The sequence below is a fragment of the Lepidochelys kempii genome, chromosome 1 (genome assembly GCF_965140285.1).
Source record: "Lepidochelys kempii isolate rLepKem1 chromosome 1, rLepKem1.hap1, whole genome shotgun sequence".
NCBI lineage: Eukaryota > Metazoa > Chordata > Testudines > Cheloniidae > Lepidochelys > Lepidochelys kempii.
Window position 1 is genome coordinate 121,328,738 of NC_136380.1, and position 17,261 is coordinate 121,345,998.

At 41.1% G+C, this 17,261-nt stretch overlaps 1 protein-coding gene across 6 annotated transcripts in view; it reads right to left on the reverse strand.

Annotated features, from left to right (window-relative positions):
- Positions 1–17,261, reverse strand: part of UBE3A (ubiquitin protein ligase E3A) — a 94,356-nt gene that overhangs the window by 24,574 nt on the left and 52,521 nt on the right. For 4 of the 6 annotated variants that reach the window (XM_073353037.2, XM_073353018.2, XM_078853937.1 and 1 more), the window contains 2 exons: positions 7,813–7,899; positions 5,925–6,235 (listed from right to left, as the gene is read on the reverse strand). In XM_073353037.2, the coding sequence (XP_073209138.1) occupies positions 5,925–6,235; positions 7,813–7,899 (398 nt within the window). The remainder of the gene's footprint in view (positions 1–5,924; positions 6,236–7,812; positions 7,900–17,261) is intronic. The other 2 variants (XM_073353058.2, XM_073353069.2) reach the window with 1 other exon arrangement.

Consider the following 17,261-nt stretch of genomic DNA (forward strand, 5'->3'; position numbering starts at 1 on the left):
TTTTTAAAAAAACACACCCAATCTCAATTTATAATTGCTAGTGGTGGGGAAACCATCACAACCATTGGTAAACTGTTCCAATGGTTAATTACCCTCCCTGTTAAATATTTACACTCCATTTCCAGTCTGATTTTGTTTAGCTTCAATTTTTAGCCATTGAATATTGTTATACTCTTGTCTGCCAGACTGAAGAGCTAATTACCAAATATTTATTCCCCATGTAGGTACTTATAGACTATAATCAACTATATAGACTATAATTGCCCCTTAACATTTTCTTTGTTAAAATAAACAGATTGAGCTCCTTGAGTCAATCACTATAAGGCATGTTTTCCAATCCTTTAATAATCCTCATGGCTCATTTCTGAACCATCTCCAGTCAATCAACTTCATTCTTGAATTGTGGATGCCTGAACTGGACACAGTATTCCAGCAGCAGTTGCATCAGTGCCAAATACAGAAGTAACATAACCTCTCCATTCCTTCTCAAGATTCCCGTTTACACATCCAATGATTGAATTAGCACTTTTGGCTGCAGTATTGTACTTGGAATTCATCGTCAGCTGATTAGCCACCGTGACCTCTAAATCTTTTTCAGAATCACTACTTCCCAGGACCGAGTGCCCCTTTTCGTAATTATAACCTACATTTAGCAGTATTAAGACACACATTATTTGTTTATGCTCAGTTTACCAAGTAACCCAGATCACTCTGTATCAGTAACCTGTCCTCTTCATTATTCCACTCTCCCAATATTAAGTCTCCTGCAAGCTTTACCAGTGATGATTTTATGGTCTCTTCCAGATCACTGATAGAAAGTCAAATAGCATGAGAGCAAAAAATGCAAATAGCAAAAAATGAAGCCCTCTGGGATCCTACTAGAAACCTATCCGATTGATGATGATTCCCCGTTTACAATTACATTTTGGGAACATCCTGTCACTTTGCAAGTTTTAATCCATTTAATATGTGCCATGTTAATTTTATATTGTTCTGTTTTTAAAAAAATCAAAATATTGTGTGCTACCAAGTCAAATGCTTTACAGTAATCTAAGTATATTACATCAACACCATTATCTTTATCAATCAAACTTGTAATCTCATCAAAAAGATACATCAAGCTAGTTTGACAGGATTTATTTTCCATAAACCCATGTTGATTGGCATAAATTACATTACCCTTCTTTAATTCTTTATTAATTGAATCCTTTATCTGCCACTCCATTATCTTGCTCAGGATAAACATCAGAGTGACAGGCCTATCATTACCTGGGTCAACCTGTTTACCCTTTTAAATTATTGGCACAACATTAGCTTTGATCCATTTTTCTGGAACTGCCCCAGGGTTCCCAGACTTAGTGAAAAACACATTAACGGTTCAGCAAGGTCCTCAGCCAGCACTTGTAAAACTCTTGAGTGCAAGTTATCCAGACCTGCTGATTTAAAAATGTCTAATTTTAGTAGTTGCTGTTTAACATCTGTGACATTACACCCCATATTCTTCATAGAAATGTTATGATATGAATATGGCATAACTAAGATGTTTTATGCAAGATGGGTCATGTGAGGTATCACTGGAAAGCTTATGATTTATTGAATGTGATTATCCAATTTGTATGTCTGTATCATTTCTGTATCTGAAGTTAGAAATATTGGCTATGTCATAATTACAACTGTGTGTATACTTGGGGAATGCCCACCAGACAGTATGCAATCAGCCTGGATAGGCCATCAGGAAGGACAATAGGACTTTGAAGATATTAATCTCCCACCTTCCTGACAAGTTTCCTGGGATGCTGCTTTGATGCTGCAGGTCATGTGATCATGTCACTTGTTACAGGAAGGACTCAGCTCTTTAACTTCTTGTTCATGTGGAAAAAAGCAGACCCCACTCATTTGCATTAAAATGTTATTGCTAAAATACAAAGCTGTAGTACTGAATGCACTAGAAAGTAATTCTATTAACTACAGATATGCTTTAGGTTTGTTTCAGCATACATATAGAAATCAAATTGTGATATAAAAAGGAAGTGATAGTCAACTATTTCAAACATTTTCGGTTCTGTGCCACGATAAGTCTCCTAAACCAGGTTTATGAAATACTAAATTCACTGGCTCTGGATTACAGAGGTTATTAGCTGTAGTGTATAACAAATGGATCATTTTATGACAGTGATTATTGTTGAAATATACTGCATTTCAAATCTCACCCACTTCCAACAAGAATATATGTATCATATTCTTCTATGTTAACATCCAAAAAACATATCTAATGCATGTTTCTGACCAAATAGCTTGCATTCCAGGCACTTAAAACAAGTTTTATAGTTTCATACCTTATAAGCACAGTCCATCTGATCTATTTATATACTGGTAACATTACCAGTAACATAAGAACTACCATACCAGATCAGTCCAATATCCTGTCTCTAATAGTTCCTTCTATCATTAAGTGTGTTGCCTTTCAATTTCATTGAATGTTCTTGTGTTATGAAAAATGTAAATAAGATTACCAGATCCATCACTTTTGTACCATTCGTTATTTTAGCTCTATCATGTCCTCTCTTATTAGGAGTTTCCCTAAACAAAACAATCTTTTCAATCTCTTTATATGGAAGCTTTTTCAGGCCTCTAACTGTTTGTCACTCATCTCTGGACTCCTAATTCTGCCATTTTTTTGAGAGTAATCAGAACTGAATACAGCATTCCAGATGAGTGTGCACCATCAATTTATGTAGTGGCATTATATTGTTTTTAGAAATATTTTTCAGCGCATACTTTATACATCTTCACATTTGCTTTTTTGAGCATCATTAAACATTGCATAGAGATTTGCACTGAGCTCTTGATACCACCACCCAGGTATTTTTCCTGTGTGGTCACACTTTTTAGGACCCAGCAATATGAGTAGTTCAAGTTATTTCTTCCAAAGTACATTACTTTGCATTTTCAACAGTGACTTATTTGTACTATTTACCCATTCACCTAGTCTTGTTACATCTTTCTGATATTTGTCTCATTTAACCTCCACAATTGTGAGCCATCTGCAAATTCCGTCACCTCATTATTCATCCTGTTTTCCAGACCTTGAAGATATATATGTTAAAGAACAACAGAACATGGAACTTTGGGATACCTCATTGCCAATCTTTTTCCTTGCTAAAAATTAACCGTTTGTTCCTACTCTGTCATCTGTGCTAGATGTTCTGTTCTTCCAGAGAGTTGTCCATGAGCAGAAAAAGTATGGTGCTAAGGCCATGATCAGTAGCAGCATAAAGCATCTCCACAGAGAATTTTCGGCAACAAGTCAGCAGAAGCTCTAGTACTGCCACAAATACTCCCCTGGTTGCTCTTCGAACACTGCTAACTCCTTGGAGGGTTGCTCCTTTCTCTCAAGCTGACTGAAGAGACAGAGGCTGATGTGACTCCCTTCCTGAAGTGATTTAACCAAAAGAAAATGGTCTCTCTCCATAACAGCAAATGAAACAAAGGTCCCCCACTTTCTTCTATGAATTGGGGCTGCAGCTTTTTGAGACTGGCCTGAGTTAGGGGAAAGCTCACTGTTGGGCTTATGGTCAGTAGCACAGACGGCTAAGGCAAACCCAGATGGTTGTTTAACAATGGACTTGGTGGGCTTTGTTTTGGGGAAGCTGTTGAGCTTTTGGATTTAGTCACTTCAAAATTGCTGTTCCAAATCAAATGTAATAGCAGGCTGCTTACCCTTTTCCTTGGCATTTTAAAGTTTGATTGCTGCTTCCCCAGCAACTGCAGCTGCAGAAGGATCACCGCAGTAATTCAGGATTTCAAATTCCTCAGAAGTAAGTTTTGGTTCCAAAGCTATTTGGGAGCCTCAAATGGACTTCAGAATTTTTTTCCTCTAGGCACTAATGCTCAGCAGAGGATGGTCAGTCGGTCCAAGCAGCTATGGAGACAGGTCAATACTGGCAGGTTCTGCAATGGTTGGGGCCTACCCTGAAGCAGTGACTCACAGGATTGGTCTGCCTCCAGAGTTCCAAGGAAACTATTGTCTAGAATCTATGTACATAGCTGTGAAAAAGTAGAGAAACTAAAGACACCCTGTTAAAATATAGAAAGATTAAAGGTATAGATTAGACAGAATGCCCTCTCACCACAAAGATGCAGAACATGACACTTGCGACAATCACGCTGTTTAGATATTGGATCCCTTTCCCTAACCCTGTAAGAAATTAGGGGTCAGGTTCATCTCTTACTATGTTCTTGCACATAGTGCCTAACACAAATGGTCCCCAATCTTGACTGGGGCCTCTAGGTGTTATTGTAATACAAACAAACAGGATGATACACTACAGGTGCAATCCATTCCTTTATCCTTGCTAAAAAGGCTATACCTTCCTTTTAGTTAATTGTTAGTGAAACCCAACTTGCATGTCTGCACAACCTGTTGCAACCGTACCCTAGTAATACTAATTTTGGAAATGTGATGGGCACCTCCACAGTTAAAGGCTTTGGGTTTTTCAGTTAATGTGGGATTTCAGCCTTTGCTAGGGATGAAAGTAAAGTATTGGTCATAACCAAAGTTACACAAGTCACTCAGAGTACAGATGTAATTTCCTGGAAAGCCAGAAGTAAATAGGCTTAACTGTTTACATGTTCAAAAGAGTATAAAGTGATAGTTATGGGATGCTGTATTTTTTTCAGACCTCTAACTTACAAATGAATGTGTTTTAGCACGTTTTAGCTTTTATAGATGTAGGTCTAAACAAGATCTTTCCACAGGACAGGTATTTTTTCTGTTTACAACCAAGCCATTAACATTATACATCCTTAGGGTTTTTTTTCTTTTTATTTATGACATTAAGCCAGCAAATATGTGTGTTTACTGTAGCAATCTTATCTGTAAGTTAATGATTTGCATGTGTGTGGAATATCACCAGGCTCAGCACAGAGCCACACTGTAAGAGCTGGCTGGTTTTCTGGAATTTGGCCATAAATCCTCCTCATCCTAGTACCAAAGGAAGGTACAATTCAAACCCAGACTCTAGAATAGACTATTTTGACTGGCTCTGCCTCACCCAAGCTTGAAAACCATGAAACCAAGCTGGCCCTTTCGCTGTTCCTTTCCTCCTTTACCTGTCTGTTCCCAAACACAGAACTCAGGGGCCAAAAATGAAAGGTGCAATCTTGAGAATCTATTCAACTGAGGAGTCACATGACTGAGCAGTAAACTGGCAGTACTGAAGCATCCATTACATTAGCATGTGACAACACTAACTTTTGAAATTTTAAGACAAAATAAAAAATGTTTCCATAATAACCTAACCCACCCATATATTTTAGCAGGAATGTGATGAATACCCAGTTTGGAATCAATTCTGGACATGAATCCAGCCCATTTGCAATATTTGTAAAAATCGTATTCTAAAATGCAGCCCAAATACTGAATACTTAAATAATTATGTAGCAACAGCCATGACCGGGCTTCTTTCCCCTCCACATCAAACCTGCAGCTCTCTTCCACTGAGAGCCTTAGATTCCCTTTCCAGCATTTTATCCATAGTCCTTGAATTCTGTGTCTTCTCCTTCCACATATAACCCTGTCGTTCTGTCCAGAAATCTCCAACCAATTTCCCACAATATCTAGCCTACTCTAGTACAGTTTTCTTTCCCTTTCTCCATACCAGCTACCAATATCAATGTAACAGTAGTTAGATATTCATAACCACTACTTGCTATCCAACAATTCTGAACATCCTAATAATCAAATCACTAGTTTTTATTACAGTATCTACCTCCACCCCAGAATACTGTATAACTGTTTACACATGATACCTAGAGTTGTAATTTTAGATCTATATACTGGACATGAGAAAGACAAATCTACAAGCTTCCACCACCACCATTTTTAGGAATTTTTATTTTATAAAGATTCTAGAATGCCTTACCTTTAAAGTCATCTCTGGGGCCTTGCATTTCCTTCTTGTTCATTTTTCTGTCAGTACAGGAGTTGTTATGGGCACCTTTGGAATTGTTTTCTAGGTAAGCTGAGCTCGTTCCTTTCTTGGAGGGATGAGGATCACAGAGTTTTGCATTAATCTTATAAAGCTCGAGGGCCTTAATGGCTGCTGCATTGTTATCCATACGGCGAAAAGTTGGACAGGAAGCACAAAATTCATTCGTGCAGGCTTCATTTCCACAGCCCTCAGTTAACTGGTGGTAGTAGCGTTCTATTAGATGTTTTGCAGCTGCTCGCTTCCTGTACCAAACATTCAAACAGTAAGCACAAGGATTAGTACGGCTTTCACATACAAAGCTCATTCAAATTATCATCAAAGCAGAGATTAGTCAGACACTGAAATAAAACACTTCTGAATCAAAGTATATGCATTAGGAGATTTTGAAAATGCAGGATTCTCATTTTGACAAAAGAAAGTATATTTAACGCACAATTTAATTTCAGGTCATATGTAAACTGAAAGAAAAGCAGGTTTTTAACCATGTTTCTCCAGGACTAACAATTCTCAGTTCTACATTCAAATGTAATACTTATGTTTAGTATGAAAATTCTGCTGGGGGAAACTAAGTCACTCAGTTAAAACAGAGGTATAAATTAATTGAAGCTAAGGATCTTGATGTTCCAAATCTAGAATTAGGGTTCTGTCCCGTTACGGGCAACATTTCACTTGGTTGGCCTATCAACACCTCGCATAAGCACTTGTGTGACACTCACACAATCTGAAAGTCTTGTAAGTTTGTTTTATTTTATAAAAATACTAGAGTGACATTAAGTCTGTCCAAGCTGAAAAGCAACCCTTGATTAATTTAGGACCCGATCCTGTTATAGGTGCTGAGCACCTTCTACTCCCATTGAAACCAGCGAGATATAGATCCTTTAAAAATTACATTTCCATTTTTACAGCATTCCAGGAACAAAAATGGAACCCTGTCCAATGTTTATTTACTTAATACTCATTGCTGAAAATACCATAAAAGAGGAGCTCAAGCCTAAATGACACTTTCCCCTGGCTCAGATAAGGCAACTGAACCCCTGACTAGCCTTTCACCAGATCTTCCCTTCTCTTTTTTTTTTCTAATTATATTTGGTGGTACAGCACTTTCTAAAATAGATACTAACCTAGTGCCATGTACTATTTCAAAGATACAGCTGCCTCCTTCTCCCTGGTTTCTTTTTGAAGTAGCAAGCTGCAAAGAAGAATCTCATCTGAGCCTAGCACTGTCAGTAACAAAAATCCTGTAACTGGGCAATGAATGATACAGATACATCTAGATACAAGGATTACAGAGGAAATATGTTGTCACCAGCACTGGCTGTGAACCCAGAACAGCTGGAGAACTCCACTGCTCTACACTGAACTAAAAACATGAGCATCTACTTCCACGACGTGTTTGCATTTCAACAAAGTGTGAATGAGCATGGTTCTATTTATATTTTACCATTTAATTCTACTTACGCCTTCGAATAGTTCTGTAAAACATTATAATCCTTTCCTACAGTTTTACACTTGTGTAACAACAAGATTTAAATAAAACATTATCCAGGTGAAAATGAAAAAATATGTTTAGATTCGGGTTACGAACTATAAACCTTTAATCTATCTATCAAGTCCCGAGTTCAAAATTCTGCTTCTCCATGTAATAGCTGATGACAAATACTTAAAACTGAATAAAGTGCATTTTATCACAAATTTTTAGATGTTTTCTTCAACTTTTGTAGAGAAAACACAATATTGGACTCAGGGCTTAACAAGTACTGTACAAGTCAAAGACGACTGACTTTTCAAATATTTCATTTTATAACACAAATGTATTCACAATTTGTCGCCTTGATCTTCTGAATGCCCAATTTTGAGCCCAGAACCAAGAGAATATACAAGACATCCCAGATACATCACACAGAGCCTAAATGAACAAATAAAAAGAGAGATGTGCCAGCAAAATCAAGTCAACTACTGCAGATGATAGATAAGCCAGAAGCAGATTAGAAATGTTTAAATACCAGTCCAAAAAAAACCAAAAAAAACCAAAAAAAACCCCCAACATTGGAAAACCTGCCACTGATTTGTTCAAAAGTTTCTGCCTCTCATATCCACTCACATTACAAAATTAAAGCAACTTTTTACAAACAACTCCTCCCGCTTTTGCAAACCTTAAATATAAAACTGTAAAAACAGGTCCACAATTTAGATACATTTATTTGGTAGACTGTAATGTTAAAAGTAGGAGATTTGGATGTTTGGAAGTGGATATATATACATGAAATTAGAACCAATCTTTGTTTCTCATAGTGTCTGTGGTTCTTTTAAAACTAAAGCTGCTTTTAGCTTACTAAGGAAAGTGTAGGCCTTGCCTTGATACCTCATTTGTTCGCTTCTCTTGTGATTACTACAATGCATTACTTTTACCACCTCCCATCATGAAACATGTACCCAAATAAAGTCCATACCACTACTCCTTTCATCTCCCATACCCCCTTTAAGACTTTTTCTCCAAGATACATACAAGATGATAATTTTTTACATAAAACCCTGATGTCCAACAATAGCCACATCATATTATTGCTGTAACATTTAGCCTTCCTTAACCCATTCCCTGCATTGTTATCCTCGCTTATTTAATCATGTCTAAATTTAGAAAGCAAGATCTCTGGCGTAATCTTTGTTTTTTATAAAGTGCTAGTACTTCTTTAGGTGTTATAGTATAAATCCTCCCTATTCTGAGCTTTTAGATCCAGCCTATTTAGACTTAAGTGTAGGTTAGTATCTTCTATATTTAAACATAGAGGAAAGGATCAATTAAGAACATAAGAATGGCCATACCGGGTCACAATAATGGTCCATGTAGCCCAATATCTTGTCTTCCAACAATGGCCAATGCCAAATGCTTCAGACGGAATGAACAGAACAGGGCAATTATTGGAGTGATCCATCTCCTGTTGTCCAGTCCCAACTTCTGGCAGCCAGAGGTTTAGGGACCCCCAGAGCATGAGGTTGTGTCCCTGACCCTCTAGGCTAATAACCATGGATTGACCTATCCCTCCATGAACTTATCTAATTATTTTTTTTTTAAGCCGGTTATACTTTTGGCCTTCACAATGTGCCATGGCAACGAGTTCCACAAATTGACTGTGTGTTGTGTAAAGAAGTACTTCCTGTACTGTTTTAAACCTGTTGCCTATTAATTTCATAGGGTGACCCTGGTTCTTATGTTATGTGAAGGGGTAAATAAAACTCCTTATTCATTTTCTCTACTTCATTTATGATTTTATAGACCTCTATCATATCCCCTCTTACTCATCTCTTTTTTAAGCCAAGGAGTCCTAGTCTCACTTCTCATATAGCAGCTGTTCCAGACCTCTAATAATTTTTACTGCCCTTCTCTGTATCTTTTCCAATTCTAGTATAACTTTTTTGAGATGGGGTAACCAGAACTGCATGCAATATTCAAGAAGTAGGCATATTCACAGTTGATCATTTATGTGTGACAGAGGCCACTCTCCTTTAGAAGGTAAACTAGGACTTCTTCAAAACCACAAGCCCTTCCACTTTCGCTCTTATGAAACCTAGGTACACTATTAATATACCCAGACCTATTTTAGTATGGCAAATTATTTTATTTTTATCACGTCATATTTGAGATTACTGCTATATTTGGTAAACAAAATAAAGACTGAGGTCTGCCACTATCTATAATAGGAATCTTAATCTAAGGCAATGGTATTCCCCCTGGGGTCCTACACCTAAGGTTTCCAAAGGGATATGCACTTCCATTTGAAATTTTTTTAGGGGTTTGCAAATGAAAAAAAAGTTGAAAACCACTGCTGTTAGGGACAGTTGTCCTTTGCTTCTATATTCATCATGATGAAAAAGAGAAAAGCGTAACAGAATATAATGCATCATGCATGAATATTACCGGTTTCAAAATATACTACATAAATGTTTCTGTAGAATATCATCCACACAATTTTAATGTCAGGCTTCAGAATCAATGTAAAAATTGATTCTACCAAACAGGACAGGAAGGCATTTCCGCATAAAGATCAATCGGGGTGAAATGTGACTATTTAAACAAAGGGACACTTACATCACAAGAGAACTTATAATTAAAGTGCTCAACTAAAGAAAAGCCAGAAATTACTCTGTGCATCTCTAACTCAACTATGACAGAGGCCAAAGGTCACTCCAGAAGCTAGGTTCACCTGTCCAACTGCTGATTGCTTCTCTTAGATTACTACCAGCTTATAACACCCAGAGGTTTGTTCCATTTACTAGTCTAACCTTCCTTGTTCAGAATCATTTTCGTTTTGTTTGTCACCTATCCAGAGCCTTGTGTACCCTACGGAAAATTAGACCTAAATTCTGTTGCACTATGTTGCAGCAGACTGAAGATTCCACAACAGTTTCAGTTACATCAACCCTGAGGCTTTTACTGAATTCCCTATGGAAATGAATCATTCAGTCACTTCAGTATTGTAATTATGTAATCTATTTCATTTAATATTTGATGCTGCCCGTAATTTATTATTTTCAATGTGCTGAAAATTTAGTATTAAAATGCATAACTGAATATATACAGAATTTGTTATGGGGAAGCTGGAGATTTTGGCAATTTGGACACGTGTGGAACTACCCGAGCTGCTGTTTCTGTGACAGCATAATGCATCATAAACATGTGGACAGAGCACCAGGTGCCTGAACAACAGATGTCTTGCCAGTACACATCTGCCAATAGGCCAATGTGGCAGCTCGCACTCAGACAGTGAGCTGTGACTACTAGGTGGGGTTAAGCTGGATTGCTTGTAACATACACAGATGAATCCGGAGACCCATTTGGAGATTTGTTGGGAGGAGAGGGTTTGACCCTTGGTTTGGCAATGGCCACGAACAGCTTTGGTGATGTGCAAAAGGATCGAGTCCTGTGAAGGTAGAAAGCCAGTGCACGGGCAGATAAAGTGAGTGCAGGACCGTCACTGGGGGAGGCATGCGGTTTGGGGCAGAAGACAGGTAGGTGGATGCACTGGCTTAGGTGCAATTCTGACAATACCTTTGGGAAGAACTTAGGGTGGAGATGTAGGAAAACTGCGTGTGTGGGGTTGGGGGGCAGGGCGCGGGGGATCTGTCATTATCGCTGCTAGCTCACTGACCTGGCCTGGCTGAGGTTATGGCTACCAGGAATGTCACTCGCATCGAGAGGTGGGAGAGGGAGCATGTAGCCAATGGTTCAAAGGGTGGCTTTGTGAGGGCACAGCAGATGAGATTAAAGTCTCATGGGAGTATGGGCTTCAGTACTGGAGGAAAAGCGTTCAGTAAATCCTTCATGAAGCAGACAGTGGTGGTGGAGTGCGTAAACACAGACATGCCATGCAGAGGGGAGGAGAAAGGCACTGCCAGGTGCACCTGTATAGAGTTGAGGGCTAGGCTTCACGTTTTTAGGGCAAGAACGTAGCGTAGGACGACTGGTACAGATAGTGCACCTATGCCATAAATTGTTTCCGTTTAGCTCGGTAGCATGCCCTGGTGGATTCTCTCCTGCTCTGAGAAAGAATTTGCTGCATCGCAGTGGAGCATGCCTGGACTACCCTCTACCCCCATCCAAATACCAGGCTGTGAGGTGAAGAGGGCGCAGACTCGTATGCCGGATTCTCCCCTGATCTTGTGAGATAGATTCAGGAGCGTGTGAAGGCAGAGCGGTGTGCAGGTGGCGAGTCAGAGAAGGTCCATGAACCAGAACTGACAGAGCCAGAATAGGGCTACGAGTATCATGGTGACTCCGTCCCAGCAAAGCTTACATAGAAGAGGAATGGGAGGAAAGGCTTAGTGAGGTATTCTGTACAGAGGAGGAAGAGAGTGCCGGCACTCCAGTTTTCCCCCTACTTCTCCAATGCAACAATAGAGGGGCAGCTTCTGGCTCTCATGAGTGGCAGAGAGATCCCACTGAGGGGTGTCCCAGTTCTTGAACAGGTACCGTAGTGGGGTGTCGTATAGCTCCCACTTGTGATTTAAGTGGAGAGTCCTCCTGAGAGTGTTGGCCAGAGGATTCTGGGTGTCTGGGAGCTTTGTGGCTTGAAGCATTATAATGTTTTCGATGCACCAGTTTCAAAGATGGACGGGCTCAGAGCAACGCTGCTTACTGATGTATACCACTGCCGCGTTCTCCTCAGAGAGCAGCTGAACATGGAGGAATTGAATGAGCAAAAGAAAGGCCTGACAGGTTAAGAGGACTGCCTGGAGCTCTAACACACTTATAGGCATCCTGGTCTCCCACAGCTTCCATACTCCCAGGGCCATGTGGTGGTCCAGGTGGGCTCCCCAACCTGTGAGGGAGCCATCTGTTGTGACGGTGATATGTGGTACCGGAGGTGTGAAGGGGGTGCTGATCATGACCTTGAAAGGATCAGCCCATCATGTGAGGGAGGCCAGCACCCTCCAGGGAACGATGACGCTAGTCTGCATATTGTCCCTGCTGGGTCTGTAGATGCAGAGGAGCCATGCCTGGAGGCAATGCATGTGGAGACGTGTGTGCGGTGTCACATAGGTGCAAGCAGCCATATGGCCAAGGAGAGCAAGCTGGAACGTGGTGTAGAGTCTCTGATGTAGGTCTGCAAGGATGGATGTCAGTGTTGCAAAGTGTTCCGCTGGGAGGAAGCCTCTTGCCTCTATGGAGTTGAGAGACACCTAAAACGTGTATTGTTTGTGTAGGTATCAATACTGACTTTCCCTCTTTGACACAAATACCTAGCAATGACAATAGGTTGATCATTTAGGAGATTACTTCCTGGTGCAAAAGCACCATGAGGAGCCAGTCATCGAGGTAGGGATATACCAAGTAGCCAAGATGGTAAATTTGGGAGGCTGCCACACTGAAGACCTTTGTGAACACCTATGGAGCGGTCACTATACCGAATGGAAGGACCAGAAACTGGTAGTATTGGTGTCCTACCCAAAAACTAAGAAACTTGTGGTGGGCTGGGAGAATATCCACATGTAAGTAAGCGTGCTTCATGTTGAGAACTGCGAACCAGGCTCCCGGTGGGAAGGAGGAAATAAACTGATGCCAGTATTACCATATAGAATTTGGACTTTCTTTCTGATAAAACCCAAAGATCTAGAATGGGGCGGTGTCCTCTACCCTTCTTCAGGATGAGGAAGTATGGTGACTAGAAGCCTCTGCCCTTGTATTGAGGTGGGACAACTCTATGGCCCCCTTGAGAAGCAGCAGAGTGTCTGCTTCTTGTTGGAGAATGCATTGATGGGGTGGGTCCCCGGGGGAAGAGTTGCTTAGGTGGGAATGAGACTAATTCTATGGAGTATCCGTGGTGGATGATCTCCAGTACACAACTGTCTATGGTGATCTTGTCCCAATTGTAGGTGAATAAGGCAAGATGGCTCCCAAAGATGATATAGGGTGCTGCGGATGCCATCAGGGAAGATTCATGAGTCTTGAACTGATTGTCAAAACTGAGGTTTCAGCTGCTGCTGGGAAAAGGGTTGTGGTGGAGGTGGGAAGTGTGGCCGTTGTGAGTGGTGCTTCCTACATGGCGCCTCCTACAGGCATAGGTAGTAGGCTGGGTAGGAAGTGTGTGGTGGTGGTTCAGAATGGTTGTCTCCGTTGCTTGAGTCTTGGGGCAAGAGTGGATATACTAAGGGAAAGTAGCAAATGAAGGGATTTGTTCGTCTTCTTGTGGAATATCTTGTGCTCATCTAAAGGGAGGTCCTCAATTGTACTTTAGACCTCACTGGGGAATCTGGATGATTGGTGCCACAAGTCCTAGTGCATAACGAATCTTGTTGCTAGAGACTGAGAGGACATGTCAGCTAGGTCCACGGCGATCTGGAAGCCCACCTTGGCCACCAGTCGCCTCTCGTCCACCAATGCCTGGAATTGCTGCTGTTAGTTCGGTGGCAGCTTGTCCTTGAATGTTGCTAACCTGTTGTAGTTATAAAATCATACTTAGCTAGCGTATCCTGGTAGTTTGCAATCCGGAACTGTAGTCCCACCAAGGAATATACTTTTTGGCCTAGCATATTCATCCTCTTTGCCGCCTTGCCCAGAGGAGTAGACTTCTGTGGGTACTAGTGTGCCTGCTCTGCTGCTGCACTGACAGTGAGAGAGCTGGGGAGGTGGGAATGTAAAGAGAAAATCTGCCCTATTGGCAGGCACGAAATGCCCTCTTCGGTGTCAGGAGTGTGCCATACTGCCTGCGTCAGTTGAAGAATGGCCTTATTAACGGGTAGAGCCATCCGAGGTTTTGAGAATGTCCAGGAACTGATGTCCTCTTCCAACAGAATCCCCAGGTCTGCCGCTATCCTCTGGAGCAAGTCCTGGTACTGGCGATGGTCATGGGAAGAGAGAGGGAGAGGAATAAGCACCTCGCACGACAATGAAGCAGCAGCAGTGGAGACCGGTGCAGTTGATGGTACCGGTTTGATGTCTGCCTCTTCCTCAGACGGGTGGTGCTGCTGGGTGAACAGGAGACAGTTAATAAGATGCCTGCAATGGTGCCTGGCATCTGCGACAGGAATCCCAGGGTGCCCTGTCTGGCCAAGAAGACAAGTCCCTAGGCTGTGGTGGGCCCTGCAGGTACCGGTACCAGGTCTCTGCTGCTGGATCATATGCTAGGGGGTAGGGCAATCTGAGCTGCAAGTCCAGACTTCAGTGGGACATTGGAGAAAATGAGGCTCTGGCTCCAAGAACTCCTCAGATGGATCTGGCAATAGGTGGACCACTGGTACTGGAGGGTTGCAATGCTGTAATGGGATGGGCTTCTCTGGCAGCAGTAGGAGAGGTTCATCTGCTGGGGTGGGGATGACATCAGTGAGTGGGCGGGGCGGGGGGGGCGTCTAGAGAGGAGTGGAGACTGTGGTTATGGAAGGATCAGCTCCTCCATTGACAAGAAAGGCTCAGAGCATCAAGGAGTCTGTCGTATGCCTCTGGAAATGCCGGAGTGCCCAGGTAGTGTCCTTGGGGCCGGCCTATCCAAGAGGCGCAGGGATAATGGTAAGATGGGCGATATCCTTGCCTACCAGAGCAGTCATCGGTACGGTCAGATTCCATTTGTACCTGGCCTTACCTGCCACACGGGGAGGAAACGCTGTGCTTAGAAGCAGTCTGCATTGGGAATCTGCTCTTACACCCATGAGAGTGTTTTTTTACTCTCCTGTCAGGACTTGACCTTTCTCTTTGGTACCAATGGATCCAGGGCATGGGGAGTATTCACAGGGGTGCTCACCGCTGGAGACAGACGTTGTACTAGGGTTTCTGGTCTCATGGCTTCCTCCATCAAGTACTTACAGAGGCAAAGCTCTCGAGCTTCCTTGGTTTGGGGTGGGAAGAACTTGCAGATGGAGCAGCGAGCCATGATATGTGCCTTGTCAAGGCAGTAAAGGCACCTCTGGTGCTCATCACTCAGAGAGTGAGCACAGGCAGGAGAAAAAGTTTTAAATCTTGGAATCCAGAGCATAGTTCCCATGGGTGAGGATGGCCCCCAAAGAGGGGAAGAACTTACTTGCTATCTCTAAAATGACAAAATATAACTATCTAAAACTATGTACATTGAACAAGGAGTGGTCATTCTCAGAGCAAAACTAAGAGCATGAAGGAACAGGGGTTCTAACTCAGCAATAAGAGGGAACTAGAGTTGCACTGACCCGCACTACCGATTATACCCCTGGCTGGGAACAGAAAGGAATGCACCATGCACATGCAGGTGAACGGACACTGCTAAGATGTGTGGAATACATATTTGGACCATCACTCGAAGAAGAATATGTAGTATACACAGGGTTTTAGTCTTTAATACTTGCATATCTCACAGGGTTATTGCAAGTATAATGACAAAATCTGATAATGATGGAGGGGCAATATAAATAACTATCTGGAGATAGATCAGCAATGAAATTGTTAATGTTGACACTAAGGACTGATCTACACTATTTTTGTACCAATTTAAACATACTTCTATTTTTCTATTTCTATTTTAACTATTTTTCTATATCTAAACCCATAGAGTTAAAATAGTGCAAAAAGCGTGTGGAAGTGACAAACTAAACAGAGAAAGAGGTTCTCTTATTCCAGAAAGTGCATCCACACGAGGAATTATACCAGTACAACTAGAGTGGTATAATAATGCCAGTAGATTTCCCCATATAGATAAGCCCTAAGTCAAGCAGGACAGTAGAAATCCTATACAGACTCCCCTCAGTTTACAAGTATTATACACTAATACCCACATCTGAAGACTGTTTGAATGAAACAGAATATTTCATAGGCAGTGTCCTCCGGGTATGTCTAGTTTCAAAGTAACAGCCGTGTTAGTCTGTATTCGCAAAAAGAAAAGGAGTACTTGTGGCACCTCAGAGACTAACCAATTTATTTGAGCATAAGCTTTCGTGAGCTACAGCTTACTTCATCGGATGCATACTGTGGAAAGTACAAAAGACGTTTTTATACACACAAACCATGAAAAAATGGGTGATGATCACTACAAAAAGGTTTTCTCTCCCCTGGATTTGTGCTGGAAATGGCCCACCTTGATTATCATACACACTGTAAGGAGAGTGATCACTTTACATAAGCTATTACCAACAGGAGAGTGGGGTGGGGGGAGAGAAAACCTTTTGTAGTGATCATCACCCATTTTTTCATGGTTTGTGTGTATAAAAACGTCTTCTGTACTTTCCACAGTATGCATCCGATGAAGTAAGCTGTAGCTCACGAAAGCTTATGCACAAATAAATTGGTTAGTCTCTAAGGTGCCACAAGTACTCTTTTTCTTTCTGGTATGTCTAGTTTCTTCCAGAAATGTGTGTAAATTTCCCCAAAATCACAGACATAATTTTGCTTTTAGCTATTACAAAGAAATATCTCAAATCTTGGTTTTTATTTTAAATAAACTTTAACTTACACTGACTGTTTTTGTAGAATAATGGAGAATGCTTACAGACATTCCTTTGTAAATATGCCACAATTCAATTACAACCAACCACAAGTTCAGAGGTGTTTTAATTTTTATTAGGAACTAGCCTCTTAAGTTTGTCTGTTCAGTACTATAATTTGGGTTTCAAGATTATAGCATTTAGCATGCCCAAGACTAGTATGCAAATTGTGGAATAGATTATGGGGGATTATTTGTTTTATTGAAAAATTCAAGAACAGTTTCTCCATAATAAAAAGAGAGTATATATTTTAAATACATGATAGCACTTGAATCTGCATTTCTCAAATAACTCAATACTTGCACAAGAAATTGTTAATAAGCGAAACAT